This window comes from Rhynchophorus ferrugineus, unplaced genomic scaffold (genome assembly GCF_030347505.1).
Source record: "Rhynchophorus ferrugineus isolate W39M unplaced genomic scaffold, kcgeb_rfMv2 rfM10, whole genome shotgun sequence".
In the NCBI taxonomy this organism is placed as follows: Eukaryota; Metazoa; Arthropoda; class Insecta; order Coleoptera; family Curculionidae; genus Rhynchophorus; species Rhynchophorus ferrugineus.
In genome coordinates this window covers 1,893,472-1,918,077 of record NW_027472589.1, presented here as the reverse complement: position 1 = coordinate 1,918,077, position 24,606 = coordinate 1,893,472, and the positions used below count along the sequence as shown (strand labels likewise).

At 36.7% G+C, this 24,606-nt stretch overlaps 1 protein-coding gene and 1 long non-coding RNA gene across 2 annotated transcripts in view; both read right to left on the bottom strand.

Moving 5' to 3' along the window:
- Window positions 1-24,606, bottom strand: part of LOC143203743 (uncharacterized) — a 120,054-nt gene that overhangs the window by 6,870 nt on the left and 88,578 nt on the right. Inside the window, exon 4 of the mRNA XM_076416003.1 lies at window positions 23,425-23,583. Coding sequence (XP_076272118.1) covers window positions 23,425-23,583 — 159 coding nt within the window. The remainder of the gene's footprint in view (window positions 1-23,424; window positions 23,584-24,606) is intronic.
- On the bottom strand, window positions 24-523 carry LOC143203744 (uncharacterized). Its single transcript, XR_013007421.1, has 2 exons — window positions 326-523; window positions 24-215 (listed from the first exon to the last, which is right to left on the bottom strand). It is a non-coding gene; the product is annotated as an uncharacterized LOC143203744 (long non-coding RNA).

Genomic DNA, 24,606 nt, shown 5'->3' with positions numbered 1-24,606 from the left:
CGGCCACATAACATCAATTCGCGAGAAAAAAAAAACATCTAAAAATACACTTGAAACCGATTTTATTACGATTTTTGACTCGACGTTACGCAAGCCGTCGACACAATGGCGTGTCTCTTACGATTTTGAGGTTATGTAACGTAATTATAGCCATCGCCGAGGCGTATCAACATTGACATTGAATCATAGAGCGTCGAGATGGACGATGCCGCCGCCTGCAATTAACGGACATTCGTTAAAATGATACGTATTTAACCTTATTAACATTGTAAATTTGTTTACTAGCCACGAGAGATCGGTAATTTAACCGTAACTATAGTATTACCAGCTGTAATATGCACCGGACCGATGCCTGTTGGTTTTTCTGTCGTTCTGGGTATCGAAGGCTACGAAACTGTTGTACAACAACATCGAATTTGTGCAAGCGAATAGGTTATCGCCCACAACGATAAGCGCGGATGCCGAAAACATAATATTTGTTCAAATTACTCCATATTGAACCCGTCCATAAAATATTTCGAAAAAAATACATCAACATTTTATACCAATTCTAAATCAAATTTAACGTAACGTTAAATCACCCGTAAACGTTATAATAATACATTAATTACGCCGTTAGATTGCGAAAACTCCTTTACTAATCTGTACTGTTTCCCTTATTCGCCGTTTTGTTCTGACCATTAAGGGTCACTGATCAAGCCACTTGAAAAAATGCTTAAAATTCATGCCATTGCAAAAACTCTGTCAGTCCGTACTAGACACAATTCCCTGGCAGTTCTGTTTTTTTTTTCCTTCATCTCCGTTCCGTTCGGACCATTAACTGATCGGTTCCAGACTGATGTTTCGCTTATCCCACTCAAAAAAATCTAAATTTAATTCAGACGAGGTCACCGAAACGGCATTTTCCGAAAGTTTACGCGTCAACAGCGCAAAACCCGACCCAAATTCGTGCGGTGATCCGCCCGAGGTAAAGTCAGACCACCGTACCGGGATTGCGCGATTTGTTTTCGTGGTTTCGGCGTTATTGGGGTTGGGGGAGTTTTGCGACGGAGATCTTGCGAAAACTCCCCGACGAGGGATCCTCCGCCATTTCATCAATGTTGGGTGTTGTTTGGGCTCATGCTCGGTCCAAAATTGCGGCGTTCTAAATATCGGACTCTTCCCCGTATCGGACTGTCCGTAGCGCCGGTTGCGTCACGTGGAAACTCATTAATTGAACAATAAACAACGGGAGGATGTGGGGAATGTGATGTGTGCCCGTCGCCACAGGAATCGATTAGGTAACTGACATTAATACGCAAACATTATAACATTTTTAAATGCGGAACGTCGATGGATTTCGTATCAGTATTACCAATCGGCCGGCAAAACGGGCATCGAAAATTCGTCTGTAATTTTAATCACTACGATTCAACGTCAGTTGCAAAAATAATACTATTTTCGATACTAATCAAGAATTCGTTCAAGACACACTGTGATTAGAATTAAAGGAAATTGGTAATTATCTAAAAACTATAGAGTACGAAGAAATTATCAATTTCAAAAACCAATTAAAGCATATTAAAATGCTCAACTGTTCACAAATTAGAATTATCATTGAAGTTCGAATTAATTTAATCAACCAGGGCGTAAAGATAATGCGAGAACATTTTGGAAGTATTACTATATAATGAAGTTGTTTTATAAATAACGCCGCCAACAGTAAAAACATTTCAAACATTAAAATATAAATGATGATGTATTTTCAGCCGCTGATGAAAAGTTACCAGATAAACTCAGATTAGCTCTAATTCTGAGTCTAAATACACTGATTGACAGGCCGTTTGAAGGTTACAAGCTGTGATACTACTTGATGTAGAATATATTGCTTTAGGTAGGTTTAGGTAACAAAACCCTAGATATTGGTCAAAATTCTGTAGGAGTTCTTAGACCAACGAGCCAAAGAAATGCTTACCTCTTTTCTATCCACTTATCGAATGAACTTGATAGAAAAATGAATATACATTCAAAGTGAATGGAAGACACCGAACTCCGAATACTCAAATATGTTAATAAAAGGAATGAGTCAAATTTGCGAACAAGTGTTTAAAAATAATGGTCGTTTTGACGAAGCTAAAATTCAATTAAAATATACATTTATCTAAACGTTAATATAGTCATTTCATATTTTCAAACTCTTGAACAGTAGTGTATAAATATATATATATATATATATATATATATATATATATATATATATATATATATATATATATATATATATATATAGGCTTTTGCCGTACCTGTTTGCTGTAATAGTCTCTAGCAAGATTTCAACAAAACCAATTCGACCTATTCCACATTCAGACATCATTTCCTGTTTGGAACGCTGTGGAAAACGAAGAACTCAACCAAGCCTCAACATTAAAAGACTCTGAATTGAGCCTCATTCAAGATCTTGATTTGTCACGAGAGCAGGTAGAACTTCGAAGGTCAATGATGCAGCAATGTAATGTCCTGCAGAAAGATGTCAGTGTCTTTGACAAGAAAAAAGACAAAAAACAGAAATCGCATTAGCCACCAATTGCTTTGTTGTAGATCCAACCACCTCTTAGGTCTTTCTTCGACAATTTAGAATGTAAATGTCATTAAAAAAATAAGAAAACAGTTTACTGGTCGTTAGCATATACAATAAACATGCATCTATACTATATAACAAAAACTCGGAATAATAAATTTCATGAAGTGAAAGAAACATTCAGTTTTTACCTTGTTGGACAGTGTAATTGTATAAAAACAATACTGTGACCTTTATTTTATGAAAATTTAACGCACATAACGCATTATATATATTATCACATGGTAAAGACACGACCAAAGTCCTAATTGATTTAATTAACACTATTAAACGACACATTTTTTCTCAATGAGTGTGATAATTTGGAATGAACGTGAACCAAGATTGTTTAAAATACTTGTAACTGTTTACGAAATTTCGCAATTTTACTTAAACCATTGATGAATCATAAAAAAACAATGCTTTATTAAAAAAACTCTACTCATAGATGATTATTTGCTTTTTCAAATAGATTTTTTAGGTAAATTTTAATATGTATGTCCTTGTATAATGGCAAATTTTATTTTAGATATCGGTTTAAATGACATTAATTACAATTTTCCAATTAATTTCATACTACTCTTGCAGCAGATGTTACCAAATGCAGAATCATGATCTTTTGGGCTTGCCCTTCTTTTTCTGACATAGTAAACAGCTATTAATATATGTAAAGGCTATGTTCGATCTTATTAGCATCAACAATAACTTTCGAATTATTACAAAGCCCTACAAACTATCGTTTCATCAAAGAAATGGCTTTAATTGATATTTGATATGAGTATATTCAAACCCTTTCATGGTATAGAACTACGAAAAAACTACTCAGAAAAACACTTAGTAAATTTTAAGTTCAATGTCTCAGTATATAAATAATAATATAAAAAATTGTATTAATACCAAAATATTCATCACAGACCCGCTATATTATGAAAATTTAAACAGACTGATAAGATCCTGATATTCTCAACATTATCATTGTTTCTCATACAAAAAACTTGTAAAAGCTTATGATGATGATCATGTATCATATAGCATCTTTCGAGTTAGATTTCCGTTGATTGAAATTTCGTAGAAAAAACTTCAAAATCGAGGGAAATGCTTACAAGCTGACATAATTGCGGTTCCTTTGGTCGTCAATCACGGAAAAAGGAAGTTTCGGTAACGTGCTGTAATCAGTAACCAAACGGGGATCTATTGTGATGATATAAAACAAAAAAATTATTGCCCCTGCCGGAAAACCATAAATATCCCATTCAAAATGAAATAATAATATTCGCTGTACATTTTGTAAGATCAACAAAAGATGGCGATCGCTATGTTGCGAAAAAATGAGAAAAAGTCGAATAAGACGATGAAGAATGTTTCAATTTACCATAACTTATCATATCCTCCGATCACGCTAATTCGAGGAAGCCGTACTATATAACGTATGAAAGGTAACTGTGCTTTTTTGCATCCCAAGAGGGACAAATGCAGTGCAGGTTCATCGAGAATTGTGTGGTATTGACGGTGAGGAAAATCAGCATCAGAATTGGTTTAAAAATGAGGAAATACACAGAGGTAGACATATTTCATCTAGCAAACGTGGGTTATAACAGATTGGAACCATTTACATGAGATTGATGGGAAATAAAACCGAAATGAAGCTAAACCGAGTCATTTTTGATACAGATGATTATAGATTATGAAAAGTGGATCACGTACAATAAAGTGCGAGAAAGATCGTGGCTGAAGCCCGGATAAGCTTCATACACGGCTGCAAAGCTCTCATTAACATCAAGAACGATGATGCTAAGTATTTGGTGGGTTTAGAAAGGAACTGCTCCATCATAAGCATTTCAAAACTGACCAAAACTATTAATTCAGCCCTCTGCTGTCAGTAATTAATGCAATTGAGACAGGTGATAATTTGAATCGATCGAAAGGAATGAACGCACATATTTAATGACTCAGCAAAAATGGTGAGAGATTAGCCGGGAAGTTTCAGTGTATCCACGCGAATTTTGCACTGCCCGCCTACCAATTGCGACTTCAAAATTATCTTAATGGTGTAAAGTGGGCTTCAAAAGAGGCATCGGCTGCTTCTATCAGAAAAATGGCAACAAATTACGGATGAAAACGACACGTATGTTAAACTGTGCCCTGGAAAACATGAAAGAAAACGAAAACACTCTTTGCGCGACCTATTAAGATAGAAACAAATGGAACGCTTTGAAGTTAGCGCTGCGTCTGGACGATAGACAGAGATAGAGAGACGAGACCAATGAAATAACGCATGTAAAAATTCCCACGATCTAAATATGATCCCTCTGCGAACAGTACCGCATCATCCGACATGACTCAGTATAAAAAATCGTTCAGTACGCTGGATACTCGTCGACGTCGGGACACTCCCACGATTCACGACCTTATAAGCCAAACAAATACCAAAGATACTCCACATGGTTATTTTTAGTGTGGCTATAACGTTACCGATCGCCTGAGCATGGAAGAAAAACCACCGACCACCGTGTCGCTTCACTGGGAACAACCGAACTAACATCAACCACCCGCACGGCACCTCCCCGTGATGTTTCGATACTTCCCTCCGACGTGGACCTGGGTTCGAACCCGACTTACCGCGTTACAAGGCGACTCGCGATCACAGAAGGAGTTGACGGACGCGCCCGGTATCGACTGGACGAGGCGAACGCGGCGACTGTCTCCTCCGCCAATCTCCACCAGGACCTGGTGATCTCGCGCATTCTCGTTACGATCGGAGCCAAAAAAAGACTCTCTCGCGGCGATGTCGTGGTCGGTGCTGTCCGTTTCTCGAACTTGTCTGATCCCTTGCCAGTTTTCGTGTTATTCTTATGAATGAAGCCCACGGATTTGCATCATTTTCGTCAACAAGTACGTCATGGAGTTCGTGAAATTTCGAGGAAAATATATTTTTCCACGTGAATGTTCAAGAATATATCACCAAGTGACGAAAAATAGGTTATGGAATATTGATATCAACTATTGATCGCCCTGTTAACCATATAAAGATAATACTTTCTACTGTGTCTTATATCCCACGTGGGGAATAACAACTCACCATCAAATGAGGAATTAAAATTCTACGAAACTATTTTATAATTGTTAATACTCTTTGCTACGTTCATTTTAAGCCTTGCTATAGACGAAACAATATTTAATATAATTAGTAATCAGACAAATCAAAAGAAAAATAAAGAATATAAACAAAGATTACTCGCTATTAGAAATCGTCGAAGTGAATGGGTTCGACACAACGATGGAAAAGCTGAATTATTCGCAGAACATTTAGCTAACGTATTCCAACCGAATAACATAGAATCTACCGTGGATATAAATCTTGCTTATCAGCCTGATGTAGCTGTAAACCTGATTTCTCCAATGGAAGTTGCCACAGAAATTGAAAACAACCTCAATCCTAAAAAGACTCCTGGAATCGATGATATTCCAACTGGGTTATTAAAAGAGTTTGAGACTGAAGCATGTTCCGGAATGTCTTAAGGTAGCTCGAATAATTATGCTTAAAAAACCTGACAAACCGGCAGAACAAGTGGGATCTTATAGGCCTAGTTCGCTGCTACCTACGATATCAAAATTATTTGAGAAACTGCTGTTAAAACGTATTAAACAAATATTTATAGAAATAACAGATTTCCAGTTTAGATTTCGAAATCACCACTCGACAATCGATCAAGTACACAGTGAGCAACAGCGGTTGTTGAAAAGATGTTCGAAAAAATGAAATAATGCCATGAAATATTTCTGGACGTCTCACAATCTTTTGACTGTCCTTAAAAGTACAAGAACAAAAAGTCTAGTAGATCGACAACCCAATGGATTATTGTTGTGAAACGGATCTATCCTTGATAATTTCTCTATATCTTCCATATTCCCCCTATTTATTTTCTCTATTTAAATTTTTGATATTAGGAAGATAATTTGGGTATTAAAAAGTGTTTATAACATAATAGTGTTACCTTGGTGCACATTTCTCTAAGTCCAAAATTAAAGGTGAACTCCTTTGAACTTTTTTGAACTGAGAGGAAATAAATATAATTTAGAAGAGTTTCGAAGCCATAAAAAATTCTTTTATAAAAATATATATATTGTAGTTAATGCTAATGTAATAATTAGTTAAAAACAATCAAGAAAATTAATGACCTAATTCATACACAAGCCCCTTTTATAACACACATATCGTCAGTGTATAATTAAAATTAGTGCGTGACGTAATAACCGACACGCCTCTTTATGACCTTTACCCAAGGCATACGCACACATACACATTACCATGTAATCCCCCTTCCGCCACTAAAACGCTACATATACCAGAAATTACAATATTTATTTTTAATAAGTTCCCAGACACTTGGAGACGTCTTCATATGTATTAATGATGTGCAAACACAATTCTGGTTAATTACCAGTTGATGTCGCGAAATAATTGATCAAATTTAACTAACCGCTGTGAACATTGATGGATTTAATGTGAGAAACACGAGATATTAAACCGACTGTAACAGTGAACGTCTTACAATCGAGATTATAGCATTATCGAGGTATTTTTTCACAAGCCAATACCACGCCATTGTTTAATGCTGAACAATAAAAATGGCGCTCGAAAGAGTTATGGGGAACTTATTGTTAATTGAAGAAACACGTAATTCGTGAACTTGTTACATCCTTCAATGTCTAATGTGTGAAAACCGAGATATATGTGCGAAGTATATGTTGCTGTATTTAGTTCTCCTTTATAAAAAAAATAAAAACAGGTACTTTAACAGGTTAAGTATTTTTACCGCATTCAGTCCAGTTTCCCCTTAAAATTGTTAATTATGGTGTCATATACTAATTATGTGTTACCTAGCCTATTTGGACCTATGCTATGGAAATATAACTAACAAACAGACAGTAACCCAACGCTGCCAAAACAAAGTTCTTCGACTAATTACAAAAGTTTGTCGTCACATAATCAATAAGAAACTACAGCATGACTTCTAAATAAAATGGATCTACGAAGTTATCGCCTTAGAATATGAAATAAGGTGTTACTTAATCATAGCAACGTGGAAGCAATAGAGCTACTGGTCAACACGCAGGAAAACAAAGATTGAGGCGGACCAAACCACACGAACTTGAAGTGTTATAAGTGTTTACTTTTAACTTAACTTATAGAAGTATAATAGAATATAATGAAAGAAATGTATATGTTGAACATATTTATGTCTTGATTTGAACTTGCAGAGACTCTTAAGAACAAGTTTCCTCGACATTATGATTGGATAAGTGGTACCACCGCGCCAATACATACCAATATATTTATCTGACACTGGTCTTCAAACAACCACAAATATTTTGCTTTGGTTTGGGTTATTTGACAATCATTGAATCATATCCTAAATACAATGAGAACGACTTCACAAGTTGGAGAGCTATTTCGTATTACGACGGAAGAAATTTATATTTTTGATTAAAAAAATGGTGAATTTGCAGAAAGTTTCAGAGATTCTTAGCTATAGAATTTTAAATAAGGCACCACAACTATTTTATTCGATATAACGTTTGGACAAGTGGTACCATCTGTTGAAACTATCGATTCTTAACTCATCAATGGTAAGGGCGTCACCTTTCACTAGGACGTCACCATTATTTCGCTTCAACAGATTAAAGAAGGGTATTTGAGGGTTCCAGCATCAACACCCTACAGCCCTGACTTAGTATAGTTATATTATTGATTGCCTCGACCTTCTACAATATTCAGTGAGCCTGTTCTCTTTTGAATAAACTCAAACAATTGTCACACTCAATAACTAGGCCAAATAAAAGAGAATCCCAACCCATATTCGCATCAATTGTGTCTGCGTGATATAACCTGACGGGTAATGACAAAGATACGGATTAATTACCACCTATCACCGAGACGCCGTCACGCCTTCACTATACCGGAAGCCCGCACTCACTCCCCGGCACCAACGTCCTCGACGGCTAACCCGCTGCCCTCCAGATGGAAAAGGCGACGAGAAAGCCTCCGTCTCGACCCATTACCACAGCCAATACTAGGCCATCGATCCAGGCTGGCGTAATGCTGCCGCCACCGTAGCTAACTTCTCGGGGCGGGGGTGTGAAAGGGTGCGCGCGCGACGCTCCGGTGCAGGCAGTGGCCCGGTGCAGCGGGAAATGCCCGAGGAAGAAGAACTGCACCGGTTCCGGATGAAATATTCAACGAGTTCGACTCCCGGACTAGCGGGAGGTGTGGTACAGGGATGACGTGGCGTCTCCAGAGTTTTACCCCAATATATTTTCACATTTCCTAGCCTAGCTCCTTAATTTTTAAGTCACTATAAAAAAGAACTGCTTGTGCACGAATAACAGAACGTTCTGAAGAAAGTTTTGATTTTAAAGGTCCAACTTCCAATAAAGCCCAAAATATCACTAGCAACCGACGTGCAAGGGCTATGAATTATTATTAGTAACCGCCCTGTAGTCGAAATTCGACCACAATGTATTAAATTTCTCCCATAATATACTAAAAGGACTCATTTAAAAAGGATATTTCATTAAAACTTATTTCCACGGTATTCTCAACATAAGATCAGAGATGTATTTAATATAAAACGTTAATTAAAATGATAAATACGAGGGTCACTATTTATATTTCGGGAATAGAAAAAAAAACAAATATTTAAGGTGCGAATATATTTTTATTGTTTTTCAAAGTACTCGCCACGATGATCGATACACTTTTGCATACGCTTAAACCAATTTTCAAAGCATTTATTCCATTCCGAATGAGGTATCTTCAAAACATGATTTTTGACCGCTTCGACAGCTTCTTCGGGCGATGAGAATCGTTAACCACACAGTTTATTCTTCACGGATGGGAACAAAAAGAAGTCATTGGGTGCCAAATCAGGGCTGTACGGCGGATGACCCATCAATTCGATGCTGTGAGTGCACAAATAGTCTCTCGTTTGAGCCGATGTGTGGTGAGAGCTCGCATTGTCATGATGAAGAACAATCCAAGAAGAAATTCAAAGACACGTACAGTTTTCACATATTTTTTATCTAAAATAAGCAGATATTGGTGCAAAATGTTATTGCTGACCTGATGTGACGAAAAACCGGAAGTACTTCAGTGCCCAAACAATACACAAATAATAATATAATTTTGTGACATATAAACAAAATTAAGTTACAAACAAAACAAATCTAGTTTGTTTCACTGACTGATGTGGTCAGTTAAATAGATAAATAGGTTTAGGTAGGTATTAAGCTAAATGGTGTGTATATAGTCGAATATAAAATACCTGTAATAGATAGTTTAAATAAGTTTTTGTTTATTTTTATTTAGTTATTACAACGATTATTAGGTACGTATTTTATTTTGAAATGTTTTTTTCTGAGTTAAAAATTTTAATTTGATTATTTTTTTACGTTTTAGTGAGTTCCTTATTTATTTTTTTAAGTCGGTTCAATTTATTTGTTAAAAATATTTGTGTATCCTGAATATATTTATTTACGCATAGTCTTGTATCCATATTTCTGACCTAAAATGTATATTACAAAAACAATAAATACACTAGGCTGATTAAAAGAATAATTTCTTTACCTAATTTCTTAACTAATCTGTCGTCGTGTCTTATTGTCGTTTTTTTTTAAATTACTTTATTGTTTCCAAGTTTTCATAACATATATGTACTAGGAGCATATAAAATCCCGCCCTAAACATTTTACCCTCGCAATAAACCACAAAGTACCGAACCCATCAAAATCGTACATGGAGACATTTCTTTCCCTGCGCTACGGGCCCGATAATAAATATGAAAGTATCTTCTGACCTTCTTTGCGGAAAATAGCGAGGAAATGGGCGTTTTACAACGCCAACCCGAGGAGAAATAGGTTAATATCCGTTCCATTACATCGACGTTGTTAACATTTCGCCGATCCCACGTGCATCATCATTAAAAATCAATTTTCCACGTAAGAGCGACCACTTCGCTTCGATCCAAGCACTATCGACGATAAATTCCGCGACGGACACTTTAATTGTTCCGGTTAATTATCTTCGGCCTCTCTAGTAGAACGTCCCAACACTCGTAACTGACTGGAACTCGCTTATAATTTAATATCAAGCGATGATAAATCTGGCCGATAATGCGGACCGACATCATTCATAACTTACAATGCTATAATGGCGATCCCGTTGCCGTTTTCTGTCTTAGTCACTTGTAGCAGGATATAGGATGTAACCAGGATAAAGATATAGGTTCTGAGTTTTGTCTTCTTTAGGAAATATATTGCTCGCTTTCCAGTCACATTTTCATTTTTATCGAGTTCATTGACAATTAATGAAAACCATTCTTCTAGCCAATATTATTTTATAATGACCCAATAATATTATTACAACAACTGTTAAATTCGGTAATTTTATTGTTTCATCTGCTGTCGAAGCTCAAGCAGTTTTAGAAACTTATGATGATGCTGCTACGTCATATCTCAATTGTCAGTTTTGGTTCTAACGATTTAAAATTGGTCATTTTGATATCAGGATTTGATATAATATGTACTGGAGTTCCAGGGATGATTAAAATTCTAAGACTTATTGGACTCAAACTTCCAAGGAACTCTCAGACCACTTAGCACCTTGTGAATCAACTAATATAATATCTATATTATTTCAAAAATTGCATTCGTTACAAAGAAAAACTATAAAAAGTATAATTTCGAATAATATAAAAAAAAAGATCAGAAAGACCAACACCTTCAGTAAAACCCGATATCTATTACTTTTATTTCGTATTGAATTTCAGAATTGGCTCGTGTATCTTATAATATCTATATTACATGTATAGTCCGTTCAAAGTTATGTTGTACATACGTCATTTAAATTTGTGACATCAAAACGTCGCAATGTTGCCGCATCAACTCTGAGTTTTAGTTCAGTTTGGCTTTGATATACAACAAAATTCTAATCTAAATAAAATAATTAAACAAAAATGTTATCAAATATAATTTATTTTAAAATTATAGTACATCTAAAAACTACAGTTATACATTGCACAAAAATTGCTATAGGCAATACATTAAACATCTTGATGACGTATGTACAAAAAAATTTTAATAGACTATAATCATCACTAATTGGAATAAAAGAGACCATCAAGAAGTTATTACATCACAATTGTCTTATGTAAAACACAGAATAGAAGATCAATGAATAACATTACCTCTAAATATTATTTTTTCTTGCTAACATCAAGTCAGTATTGTGTAAAAAAACGGAAAGAAAAAAAGTTGACCTTTAATATGTGAAACTGTTGGCAATCTATTAAGCGAATATATTCTAGTTTAGAAATTCGAAAAAAAAATCGATTGTCAGGATGTATTTGAATAAAAATCCCAATTACAACCGTATTCCGTGCAAGGGTCTCCCACTCTACACGTATAGAACGGAAACTAAATAGTATACTGCCGAACAGGTTTGAACACGTCTCATATTTCGGATGAACTATGACCGATCGCTCGAAACGATATTTAAGGATTTGGATTTTTACTATTATTAAAAAATTTGGAGCCGGCTTGGTTGGCGCAGAGGTAAAAACGACAAGACGGTCGCGGGTTCGGATCCTAATCCTGCTGGGGCATGGTCGTATATTTATGTTTGTGAAGGTTTAATATTTGTGATTGTCTTAGGCAAGAGTATAAAATCCAACAGTCACGGCGGTATCCATTCTAGGTAAGACCTGATGCCTTCTGGTATGGTTTCTTAGTTGATAACTTGCCAGTCGGTGGGGTTAATGCCGAGGACCGTGGTTCGGAGCCCACGTTAAACAGTAGGTTCAGTGCAGATAAACCCTTGTTGGTAAAAAGGAGACTTTAAAATATACTAGCGAACCGCCCCGGCTTCGCACGGGTGCAATGCTGATACTAAATTAAATACACTACAGAAAAAATATGAACGTTGTATATAAAAACATAGCGGCCCGCTCGGGCGAAAACATGATTAAAATCGATCCAGTATTTTTGGTTCATTCATTACTGCCCTTGGCCTGCACGCATTAAATTTGGAGTAAAACAATTCCTCTTCCCCTATACTTACTATGAAGATTTCCTGCTATCTTTGGAATATCCAAATTCATACAATTTTTATTACATTACACATTTTTAAACGCAAATTTTAAATTTGTAATATCTCCGAAAATATTTGTTTAATTTACATGCTGTAAGGAACCATATTGATCTATATTAATTGCACACTGTATTTAAGGTACTTAATTCGATAAGGATTAATGCCGTATTGCTTAAAATAGCTTCGTAAATAAGCCATTTTCTCACGTAAAAAGTAAACAATAAAAATGGTTAATGTGGGTTATCCCTAAAAGATAAACATATACCATCGCGGACTTTTTTGTAGACCTTTTTATGGTGTACAATACTGTAGTACATTAATTTGATCTAACTCGTAGGGTTAGGCAGCGTTTTTGCTAATTGCTAAATAAGCCTAAAAAATAGGTTAATTTACGACATCACGTTAGAAACCTCTAAAATTAGCAATGTTGCCTTAGTATATTATGCATGTATTATACATATAAACCTTCCTCTTGAATCACTCTATCTATTGGAAAAAACCGCATCAAAATCCGTTGCGTAGTTGTAAAGATTTAAGCGCACATAGGGATATAGGGACAGAAAAGGCGACTTTGTTTTATACTATGTAGCGATTAAAAAAATTGGAAATGCAAGAAAGCTAAATAAAAATCTCGCTTTTCCAAACAGTCGAGCTTTAATACGATAGAAGAATATATAGAGAACGCTCACACAACATTTTAAGTAAATCGGTTCAGTAGAATTTGATATATCATGAGTAGTTTCGACAAAAACACCTGTGGCGACCGCCACAACCCTTTAGGCCACCACGAATTCATCAACAAGTACAAAGGTTGACAACGCCGGTGGATTGGTACCATGCAGTTCCAGGCTATAAAAGACCATCACGACGACGTCCCGCTCTCTTTTCTTTTCTCCATCCCCTTGTAATAGTACCACTTCCACAGCGCTACCGTACTTCCCCTACCTAACCAAATATCCTGTCAATTCTCCCGTCGACCACATGTATAATTTAATATTAAAAACAAACAGTATTTCTTCAACCGGTGTTTTCAGTTCTCGTGCAAATTCCTTCCAAAAATAGTAGTGTGTGTTCTGACAAATAATCGTAGCGGCAGCCACACATTTCGACCGACTGACCGACCCGACAAACATTCCTACACACCTATATCTCTGAAGATCCTTTAAATTTTGATAAATCCTCATAAGATCATCTACTTACAGTGTTAAGCTTTGAAAATATGAAGAAAAAAATTACTTTTCTAAATAAAATTTCGATAAAACACTCCCAAAATCCATCTACAATTTTAATATATCAAATATTACCGAATCGGATAATTTCGGGTTATAAATAACGTCGCCTCAAATCAAACGCTACCAGCATCTGTCGAATCAAAATGTCCAACGAGAACTACCCCATATCAAAGTGGATTTATATAAGATTCCAATTTATTACCAATCCCGTCCGATCTGAGACTCCATATCGATCCCATTTTCCAATATCCGACCGAATATATGTAATTTTAACAGGTCCCCGGCCAAAGGCGACTTAAAAAATGTTTGTTTTCTTTTCGGTTAATATTTGTTTATAGATCCTTATCAATTTACATGGTACGGTGGAATTTTGTTTGATTTAAATACGTAGAAATCGAGCTGGGCTCGAGTCAATACGTACGGTATTGTTGTCCTATTATGACCTAAATGAGTTCATATTATCTTTTGAGGTATTAACCAACCAATATTAATTATTCCTTCGATTCGAACTTCATAACTTAATTAATAATGGATGCGTTAATTTTAATCAATAGCGATATTAAGTTATAGTTAATTCTTGATGCACAATTAACGTATTTATTACCTGCAATATTCGGATAGTGCTTTGTTAAAAAATGCATTTACTAAAGAAAGCTGAAATTAATCAGTTAATATTGTGGCGATCGCCACGACCCTTTAGGCCACCACGTTTTCATCAACAAGTACAAAGGTTGGCAACGCCGGTGGATTGGTACCATGCAGTTCTGGAGTATAAAAGGCCATCACGACGACGTCTCGCTCTCTTTTCTTTTCTCCGTCCTCTTGTAACAGTACCACTTCCACAGCGCTACCGTACTTCTTTTACGTGACTTAATGTCCTGTCCATTCTCCCGTCAACCACATGTATCACTCAATATCGAAATAAACAAGTGATTATTAAACCAGTGTTTTTCAGTTCTCGTGCAAATTCCTTCCAAAAATAGTAGTGAGTGTTCTGACAAATAATCGCAGCGGCAGCCACACATTTCGACCGACTGACCGACCCGACGAACATTCCTACAATTGGTGACCCCGACGTGATCAAAGTGCCTAACAGGTAAATCAACTCAACATAAGCCACTCGACAGGTGCTTGACACGTACATGGAAGAATAGCACGAGGAACGGAACCCATCAACATCACATGGTCGACGACATCCCACGAGACTAGCGTGATGGACGAAAACCACAGAAGCCCACCATGTATACCATCAACACATGTACACCCTCGCATCACGAGACGGGACACGTAACATACTTATAGGTACCCTCAAACAAAGCTAAGCGCCCCAAGATAAACGACGTCCTGCTACAGCTCCGATGGCAGCTGATCCCGTAAAACTCCTCGCTCAGGTTGGGATCCCCATCTTATCAGCAGTCCCCGAGCGTTTGTTTGCGTGATTGCGGGTGCACTCCGGAACTTGCACCACATATAGGTAGGCTCCACGGCAGTTCCACTAGGAAGGAAGTTATGTGGCGATCGCCACGACCCTTTAGGCCACCACGTGTTCATCAACAAGTACAAAGGTTGGCAATGCCGGTGGATTGGTACCATGCAGTTCCAGGGTATAAAAGACCATCACGACGACGTCTCGCTCTCTTTTTTTTTCTCCATCCCCCTGTAATAGTACCACTTCCACAGCGCTACCGTACTTCCTCTACCTAACCTAATATCCTGTCAATTCTGCCGTCGACCACATGTATCACTCAATATCGAAATAAACAAGTGATTATTAAACCAGTGTTTTTCAGTTCTCGTGCAAATTCCTTCCAAAAATAGTAGTGAGTGTTCTGACAAATAATCGCAGCGGTAGCCACACATTTCGACCGACTGACCGACCCGACGAACATTCACTAAAATTATAGAAAAATCGTCAAAATAATCTCTAGTACAATGATACGCTATGTCGCCAGAACCATATCAATATCAGTCCTTAAGTAAGAATAGTTTTTTCCTGGCTATTCTCTATTTACCGGAAATCAAAAGCTGATTTCAAAATCTTCAATATTTTGTAAACAAAGATGACGGACGGTATGTTGGACGGTAGATGAAATTTTCGTATGTCGATTATGATTTTTCTTTCACAGCATATGCCTTCCGATAAAACAAACACATTAATTTGTTCTTTCAACAAAAAGTGTCAAATATAATTTTACGTAATCATACGTCCTATTCTTAATCGTTCTTTATCCAAACTTGCCCTAACTCTTTAATAATTCCAACAACACGGGAATAACTAAATTAAATAATTAAATAACTTCGTTTAACAATGGTTAGCACGATCACATTCGGTTTTAATATCGTTTCAAATATAAAGTTTAAGGATTTGTCTTCCGTTCAAAATTGCCTGCCGATATTTTAGTGACACAACGTTGCCAAATTTAAAAGTATAAGAGTTGGATCTGGCAGCGTATCACCCATCTGACGGCTATTCCTTGTTGCTTGTTTTGGGCGTATTTATTGATTGGAACATGATATGATACACTGATTATAGCGACCCTCCACCTTTTTGGTACCATTTTTGAAGTACGATTAGTCTTTTGCTTCAAAATAGGCCTCAGTTTCGGCAATCACTCCTTCATTCGATGAACATTTGTTCCCAGCGAGCATTCTTCTGAGATTTGAGAACAGGAAATAGTCGCTGGGGGCCAGATCTGGAGAATACGGTGGATAAGGAAAAAAATCGAAGCCCAATTCATGGATTTTTGCCATCGTTTTCACTGACTTGTGACATGGTGCATTGTCTTGGTGAAGCAGCACTTTATTTTTTCAAATACGGGCGTTTTTCGGCGATTTCGTCCTTCAAATGGTCCAATAACGCTATGTAATAGTCGCTGTTGATGGTCCTTCCTTTTTCAATGTAGTCAATGAAAATTATTCCATGCGCATCCCAAAATACAGGCGCCATAACCTTGCCAGCCGACTGTTGCGTTTTCCCATGCTTTGGAGCGGGTTCATCGTGTGCAGTCCACTCGGATGACTGTCGATTGGACTTCGGAGTGAAATGATGGACTCATGTTCCATCCATTGTCACATATCGATGCAAAAACTCGGGTTTATTACGCTTGATCATCTACAAACACTGCTCTGAATCATCAACTCGTCGTTGTTTTTGGTCAAAATTGAGCTCACGCGGCACCCACTTTGCACAGAGCTTTCTCGTACTAAAATATTCATGAATGATACGATGTACACGTTCATTTGACATCTTCAGAGTGTCTGCTATATCATTCAATTTAAATTTGTGGTCATTCAAAATCATTTTGTGGATTTTTAAAATATTTTCGTTGGTAAAAAGTGTTTTGGGCGTCCACTGCGTTCACCGTCTTCGGTGCTCATTTCACCACGTCTAAACTTAACATACCAATCCTTGATGGTGATTTGATCAATTCAACCTCAATTCCTGGGACAGTGTCCCGAAACTTGGCATCCAGCCAAGTTTTTGCTTCAACTGTATTTTTTTCCCTTCAAAAAGCAATATTTTGTCAACACGTATAATTCCTCTTTATCCATTTTTTTCAGAATAACAAAAGTTGCTTCACTCAAAATGCCATAATTCACAAACTAATGATCTGACAGGTGTCAAATTTATACACGCATCTTTTGAGGGTTAGGGCTAACTAAAAACATATGTGTCTGGGCGGGGACTTTTCAATTTACCTGTTATTACACACAAATTTTAGGCCTAAAAATTCTTCCTCCGTATAAACTTTAGCCGTGTCAAATTTTCTGCCTCCAGATACCCAGGTTTTCCTTAAGAAGGCAGGCAATATTTTCACTAAGCCGATTAATATATAGAAGAAGATATATGCTACCACCATCATTCTCTTATAGATCTAGTTTCGTTTTTATTAAGATAATATTGGGGAAACTTTGCCGTCCCTCTTATACCATATAACGGTATTTATACCGATAAAAAAATAGAAAAGACGGTAGGAAACAGAAAGAAAATAGCGAGAGACGATCGAATAAAGAGAAATGAAAATGGTAACGGTCCCATTCGGCCGCTTGTTTTTTTTCGCCGTTGTTGCGTCCCAGTTCGTTCTTCGTCCGACCACATTTCCTACGGTTATTCAAATTCGAAATCCATCGGCCTTTAATCGGGTCGATCGCGATGGTGGCCGGCGTAGGGGACGAGGGGGCGGCACGGTTTCGCGTCGGCGCTTCTACGTCATGCATATCGGATGCCCGCAAGTCTGGCGCGGAGTCGCCCCATTGTCGTCGCCCGTGGCCCGAGGGGGGACCCTCGTTTGTTCTCCTCTCTCCTCGTTTGTTTGTTTGTTTGCTCTTGGTGGATAGATCGCGTTCTTTTATCGCCTCCCGTGATGCCCTGGACCGTCGGCTAGAAAGTAGGTTTCGTCGTCAATCGATACGGAAACGAGCAGAGAAAGGAAAAGAACACAAAATAATAAAGGCAAAAGATTCCATCTCGGTTTTCCTTTACTGTATTCGATGATACCAAAAAGTTCGTTGACTTCTCTCGAAATAATTAAAAACTCTATCCAGTTACAAGTTACATTTAGCATATTTACAAGAACTAGTAATTACTTTAAAAAACTATTTTATTTAACGGAAAGAAGAGGCGGCGATACAAAACGACACTGAGGGTACAAATAGCTAGAAATCATCCAGATGTCCATTTTTATATATCTCACTCGTAACACCATTCAAAACAGATGGAAACCCCTCAGATCACAGTACCGTCCGTAGCCAGTAAGTGCTAATCGTATAACGTAAGACCTCCCTCCTAAAGAAAAGACCACAGGGATAGACGTGGTCGTTGTCCCGTCTGGACAGCTTATAATTCTAATAAAATTGTTTTTGAGTATCGCCTATACCTTCTCCCGCCAGTTTGCCTTTAAGGATCATGAGAATGGCAAACCAAACCGAAACTTCCATGGTACCCCTCTACAGAATGGTTTTCCAATTGTTGGTGACTCCAGATCCCAATAGTCTACGGCTAAGAAACTAAGCTAATACAGTCCACTTTCGGTATCCACTCACTCTGTACTGCAAGCTTCTGCTTAAATTCCGTTAGACTATGTTAATTCGTAGCAACTTCAGTCCGCCTTTGGTGATCTTACACTCTTGTGACGCGTGTGCCGAAAATGTGTGCGTGCGGACTAGAGATGTTTTTCAAAGCTTGAGTATTTCTTTAATAATAATTTATGGCTACGAGTCTTTGAGCATCTTCTATCCAGCCGTTGTGACCTTACTGCTTCAGCTGCGATGCTTTTCCGGAATCCTATAGACAGCGCTTAGTTATAAAGTGTAAAAGGGATAATACAAAATAAAAACTAAAATATGTATTTGACGAAAAGTAGAGGCGACTGGATGAGAGGCAAAACGAAGCGACACTGATAGAAATCATCCCGCCCTTTATAGTTGTTTATACCTGATCAAAACACATGCAAGCACCTAATAATTTGTGTTTTAGAAAGAGGTTAAAGTCGATTGGAGTCATATCAAATGGGTACAATGGTGATTCAATGGCATTCATTGCGTTTTTGGCCAGAACTCAGGATTTAGATACAATTTCCAAGAGTTTTTCAACTAGAGCGAGGCGAATCTTTCATCATATTTCAACCGCAGAGCTTGTACTTTTGATAAAATAAGTTACCGTGAGCCTTCTACAACATTCTCAGAGTATTTCCACTCGAAACGCCATTTGAAATACAAAATTTAAGGAAAATTCTCTTGAGATGATAGATATCGAGCACTGTAAACATAAATCATAAATGATATTCAAAATTCACGTCAGCATAGGGGGTACTTAAGTGATCTTTTCAAATAACAAGCCTTTTTGCCAGTTTGCGGATAAAAATGCATTTACTACAAAAACGAAATGAATACATAGATTAAGGTTCCTGCAAAAAAACAATTGTCGATAGCCTGCATCCAGTAATTTTGATAGTAAGATCCTATATCAACATATGTTTTATCTACGTTTCTAATCATAAGGTACCCACTTGTGGGAAACGCACGAAAACAGCTTAATTAACATACTTTTTGACATATTCAACACAGTAAGAATCAAGCGTCTAGCACAGCAATTGAGGAATGAACTGTTTCCACGCGTTTCTAGATAACGGGAAAATACACGAATTAGCTGAAAATGGAGTTTTCTCTGTAGCGTGTTGTGACTGGCGATGAAAAGTGCATCCGAAAATGTTGGATAATATTTTGATTAATATATACTGCACCTATTTATCTCAACAATTTCCATTTTAAAATGAATAACATATTTTTAACAAAAGAAATTGAACCGACTTCAATAAATAAATAAGCAACTCACTAAAATTCAAAAAATAATTAAACTTCACACATAAATATCTGATTATTTTAGATAAAAAATATGTGAAAACGTTGTACGTGTCTTTGAAATTTTAGGTTTTCCCTCGATTTCTCCCCTCCCCCCATCAGATCCTAACTTGGTTCCAGTGGGACCACCTCGGAAGTGCACTCTTTCGGATAAAAAAAGAATTTTGAAAATCGGTCCATGATTGACGGAGAAATCGCCGAACATACATTAAAAAATATATACAGCCACACATAGAACCCTTCTCCTTCTTTGAAGTCGGTTAAAAAACTACCAGAATACAAAATAGAATCTCGTATTTGTTAAAATACAGATTGAAGCAAAACAACTAGTCACTTAATTTGTTTATTATAATTGAAATCAACTCCCACTAAGAAACACGGTGAAGCTCGACACGAGTCAAGGAAATCTGTCAAAGGTCAACCGATAGCTATAATTTAATTGATCCCAATATATGCTACAGCAAGATAATTGTGAGAAACATGTCTAGGTACACAACATGATAGTAAGCACAAGTAATCGCCTAGGTTCTCCGTCTCTCTCCCATCAAACATATTATGTGACCTTCTTCGTTCATTTTAAGCAATAAAAACAACAGGATATAGTGGGCGATTGAAATGTTAATTATTTTTTAACTAATCTTTTTTTTGTCGATGTAATTCTTGGCGTTCTTTGTCCGTAACTGTTCAAACATACTGTTCAGTATGCAAAACGGTATTGTGTCAGATGTCCAGCGAGCTATATGTGGACCGCGATTAGCAGTTTTTATGTTTAGTAATTAATTTTAATTATTGAGTCACACTCATCTCCAAGAAGTTGAATACTCGTCAAAATTAACCGTTTAAACATAGTTCTTGTTGAGAACGTTCTAAAAAATTCAAAACAATTTATGAATGTTTTCGACCCTTCCTTTCGGGTAGAGGTCTTGCAAATTTTACGACCTTTTAACCTACATTAGTATTTCATAACAAATTCGACTTTCAACAAGTCGATTAAAGCGCGACCCTTTCTGTATTAACTTTTGATGGAGCCATTTCAGTTCAGATTTTCATTTTACGTTATTGTGTTTATACATAGAGAGCTACGTGATTGTTATGTTATGCTTTTTTGTAACAATTTATCAAAAAACTATATCGGTTAGTCGGAAGATCTAAGAGATTGGTTTATCAGTCTATTATAACGCCTATTTGGACTTGCAATGGGGGTGCAAACATGGGGTTGCACTAATCCAACGCTGCCAAAACGAATGCTTACAGCTACGTAATCAGGAATAACATCCAGATGTATGTATCGGTGTATTTATCGTTCTTGTGTAAGTACAACGGAGCAATAGTAATACAATAATTTGTAAATGAAGATTGCGCTGAGCATATCCAATGTAAGTTGTCATAAGAAAGATATAAAAAAGCTCGTTCTATTAATATTCAACCTACCATCACATAACCATAATGTTGATGAAACAATATTCGTATTGAATGATTTTAAACATATATATTATTGATCCCCAGTTATCCATCTTATGATTTCAAATGATCTAGCCCATTCTCTTTTCTTTTGGATGACACAGTGTGCATTTAAGTATTATATTATCAACGTTCAAAGACTCAGCAAGCTCATCTTGTATTTAACAGGATACAAAGAAAAACATAAGAAAAACAAAGACAGGAATGAAAGAAAATAAACTAATATAGATAAAAATTAAAAATCGTGGTATACTAAGTGATGTTAACCCTCATTACCAAATATCAGATCTACATTATTAAAGAAAACCTGACAGAATCATACATAACAAGTGGGACAAAAGTCCCGCTACTATTAGCTCAGTTTCGCGCATTAACTATTGTGCTGTGTAAACGTCTAAATTTTATTATTGATAAATATACGTCACAAGAAAGAACACAAATAGTGACAATATCGGAAATTTGCGTCAAAAATATCCAGTACCTCACAAAACCACAATTTATCTTTTACAGGCGAATTTTCGCCAGTACAGTACGACAGCAGACAAACCACGTGCTGAAAGACAACGGACGTCTCGTGATGCTGAAAATGCAGAGTCTCCAGAAACATTAATTCGGAGACGTGGTTCCCAGTTACACACTTAAAAACTGATCTGAAAATGTTTCCGTGCAAAATTCAGTTAGTCCAAATATTGCTACCGAGAGATCCTGATCCTGACAAGTTGAGTACAGTAATGCAATCCTAGGACTATTGATAATGAACGATAAAGCCCATTTTCTTCTCAGTGGCCTCGTCAAGAAACAGAACAGTCGGTTTTGGGGAACACAGAATCCTCAATAAATTCATGAAACATCATTGCATCCACTAAAAACAACTGTATGGTGTGATATTCATGCTGGAAACATCATTGATCTCTATTTTTTTGAAAATGACCAAGGTCTTGCAGTTACTGTTACAGCTAAACGGTACCAAGACATGATTCGAAATTTTCTTGTACCTGAAATGGAAGAGCAAGGACTAGAGGACATGTGGTTTCAGCAAAATGGGGCTACACCACACACACCTTGTTCAACAATTAAATTATTGAATGACGTCTTTCCACGAAGACTAATTTCGCTTAGTGACGATTTAGCATGGCCAGCCATATCTCCGGACTTAACAGACTTTTTCTTATGGTTTTTTTTTAATCAAAAGTTTATGTGAATAAGCCCCAAACGATTCAACATCTTAAAGATAATAATAGTCACGAAATTAAAGAAATTCGGCCTCAGATGTTGCAGAATGTCATGAAAAATGACTTAAAAAAGAAAAAGAACCGAACGTAAGAACGTAAAAACGTTCTTTTTGAGCAAAGTTATAGGCAATCAAAATGGTAGCGGAACTTTTGCGCCACCTTGTATATTGATAATAAAAGTATCTTTGATGAAGTATTTTTGGTATTAACTCTTTAATTTCTATTTTGTTCACGTATGTACCAAGCAACAATGTCGAATAAAAATCGTATAAAGTTTAAAAACAGAGCGGTGCAGTGTATCGATCACGTAAAAAAAACCTGCCCATTGTAAATTATAACGATCGTAGGTAGCCAAGGTCATAAAAAAATCGAATCGCATTTACTGCAAACACTTACCTCTCTGTTCGATTATACACGATGTGATTTACATCGTTTTTTAACACGGGCGAAGACATTATGAACTGCTGGTCGCAAAATGGCGGATCATCCGGCAAATCCACCTCCAGAGGTTTCGATTGTTGGAAGAACGTCACTCGTACTTTCTCACGCTCGTCTCTGCAAAAAAAAAACGAAAAAGATTGATCACTGAACGATTTACAATATCTACATATAATATGGAGTAATATCACGCCAATTTTACCCTTACGACGTTGCCATTTACAAGCGATCGAGAACTAACGTTCAATGAACTAGGGCTATCATTTCTATTTTGATACTAATACTGGTAAGGGCTCTCTTAGCTCTTCATTATTTATATCTCTTTAGAACATATTTGATGTTGTGACACTCATATTTTGATTTTAATTACTTTCCTAGCATCTTGAAATTTTCTAAAATATTAATGATTCTCAAGCCAGGAAAAATACCAGAAGATGTCACCTCCTACCGGCCTATGAGTTTATTACCGATAATCTCGAAAGTTTTCGAGAAACTATACATCAAGAAGCAAAACTATACAATAGAAAAAAGAAAAATTACTCCAGAACATCAGTTTAGGTTTCGCAATAAGCATGGGACTATCGAACAAGTGCATAGATTTGTAAACAATATATACATGGATCTAAATTCTAAAAGACATTGTTCGCCTGCTTTCCTAGTAGCCATTTCCGGGCTTGCAGGTTAAATTACAGAAACTTCTCCCTCATTCGAATCATCAGTTACTAAAATCGTATGTACTGGTAGATGTTTTACTGTAAAACAAGACGATGAGCATATCAAAGTACATCGACATATTCAGGAGTTCCGCAAGGTAGTGTACTGGGTCCAATACTATATCTTCTATATAGAGCCCACTGCAAAAATAACTACACAGCATCTCATAAAGATCACAGCATCAATAAACCTACAAACCCACCTGGAGCAAATACAACTGTAGTTGAAGACATGGAGCATTAAAGCCAATGAAACAAAATCCACCCATATAACTGTTACCTTGCATAGAAGAACATGTCCACCAATGAATATCAATCATTGTCAACTTCCCCCAGCAGAGGATGTTAGTTAACGCCTAACCTGGAAGAAGCATATACTCTCTAAACGAAAACAACTTGGACTTAAATTATATCAAATGTATTAACT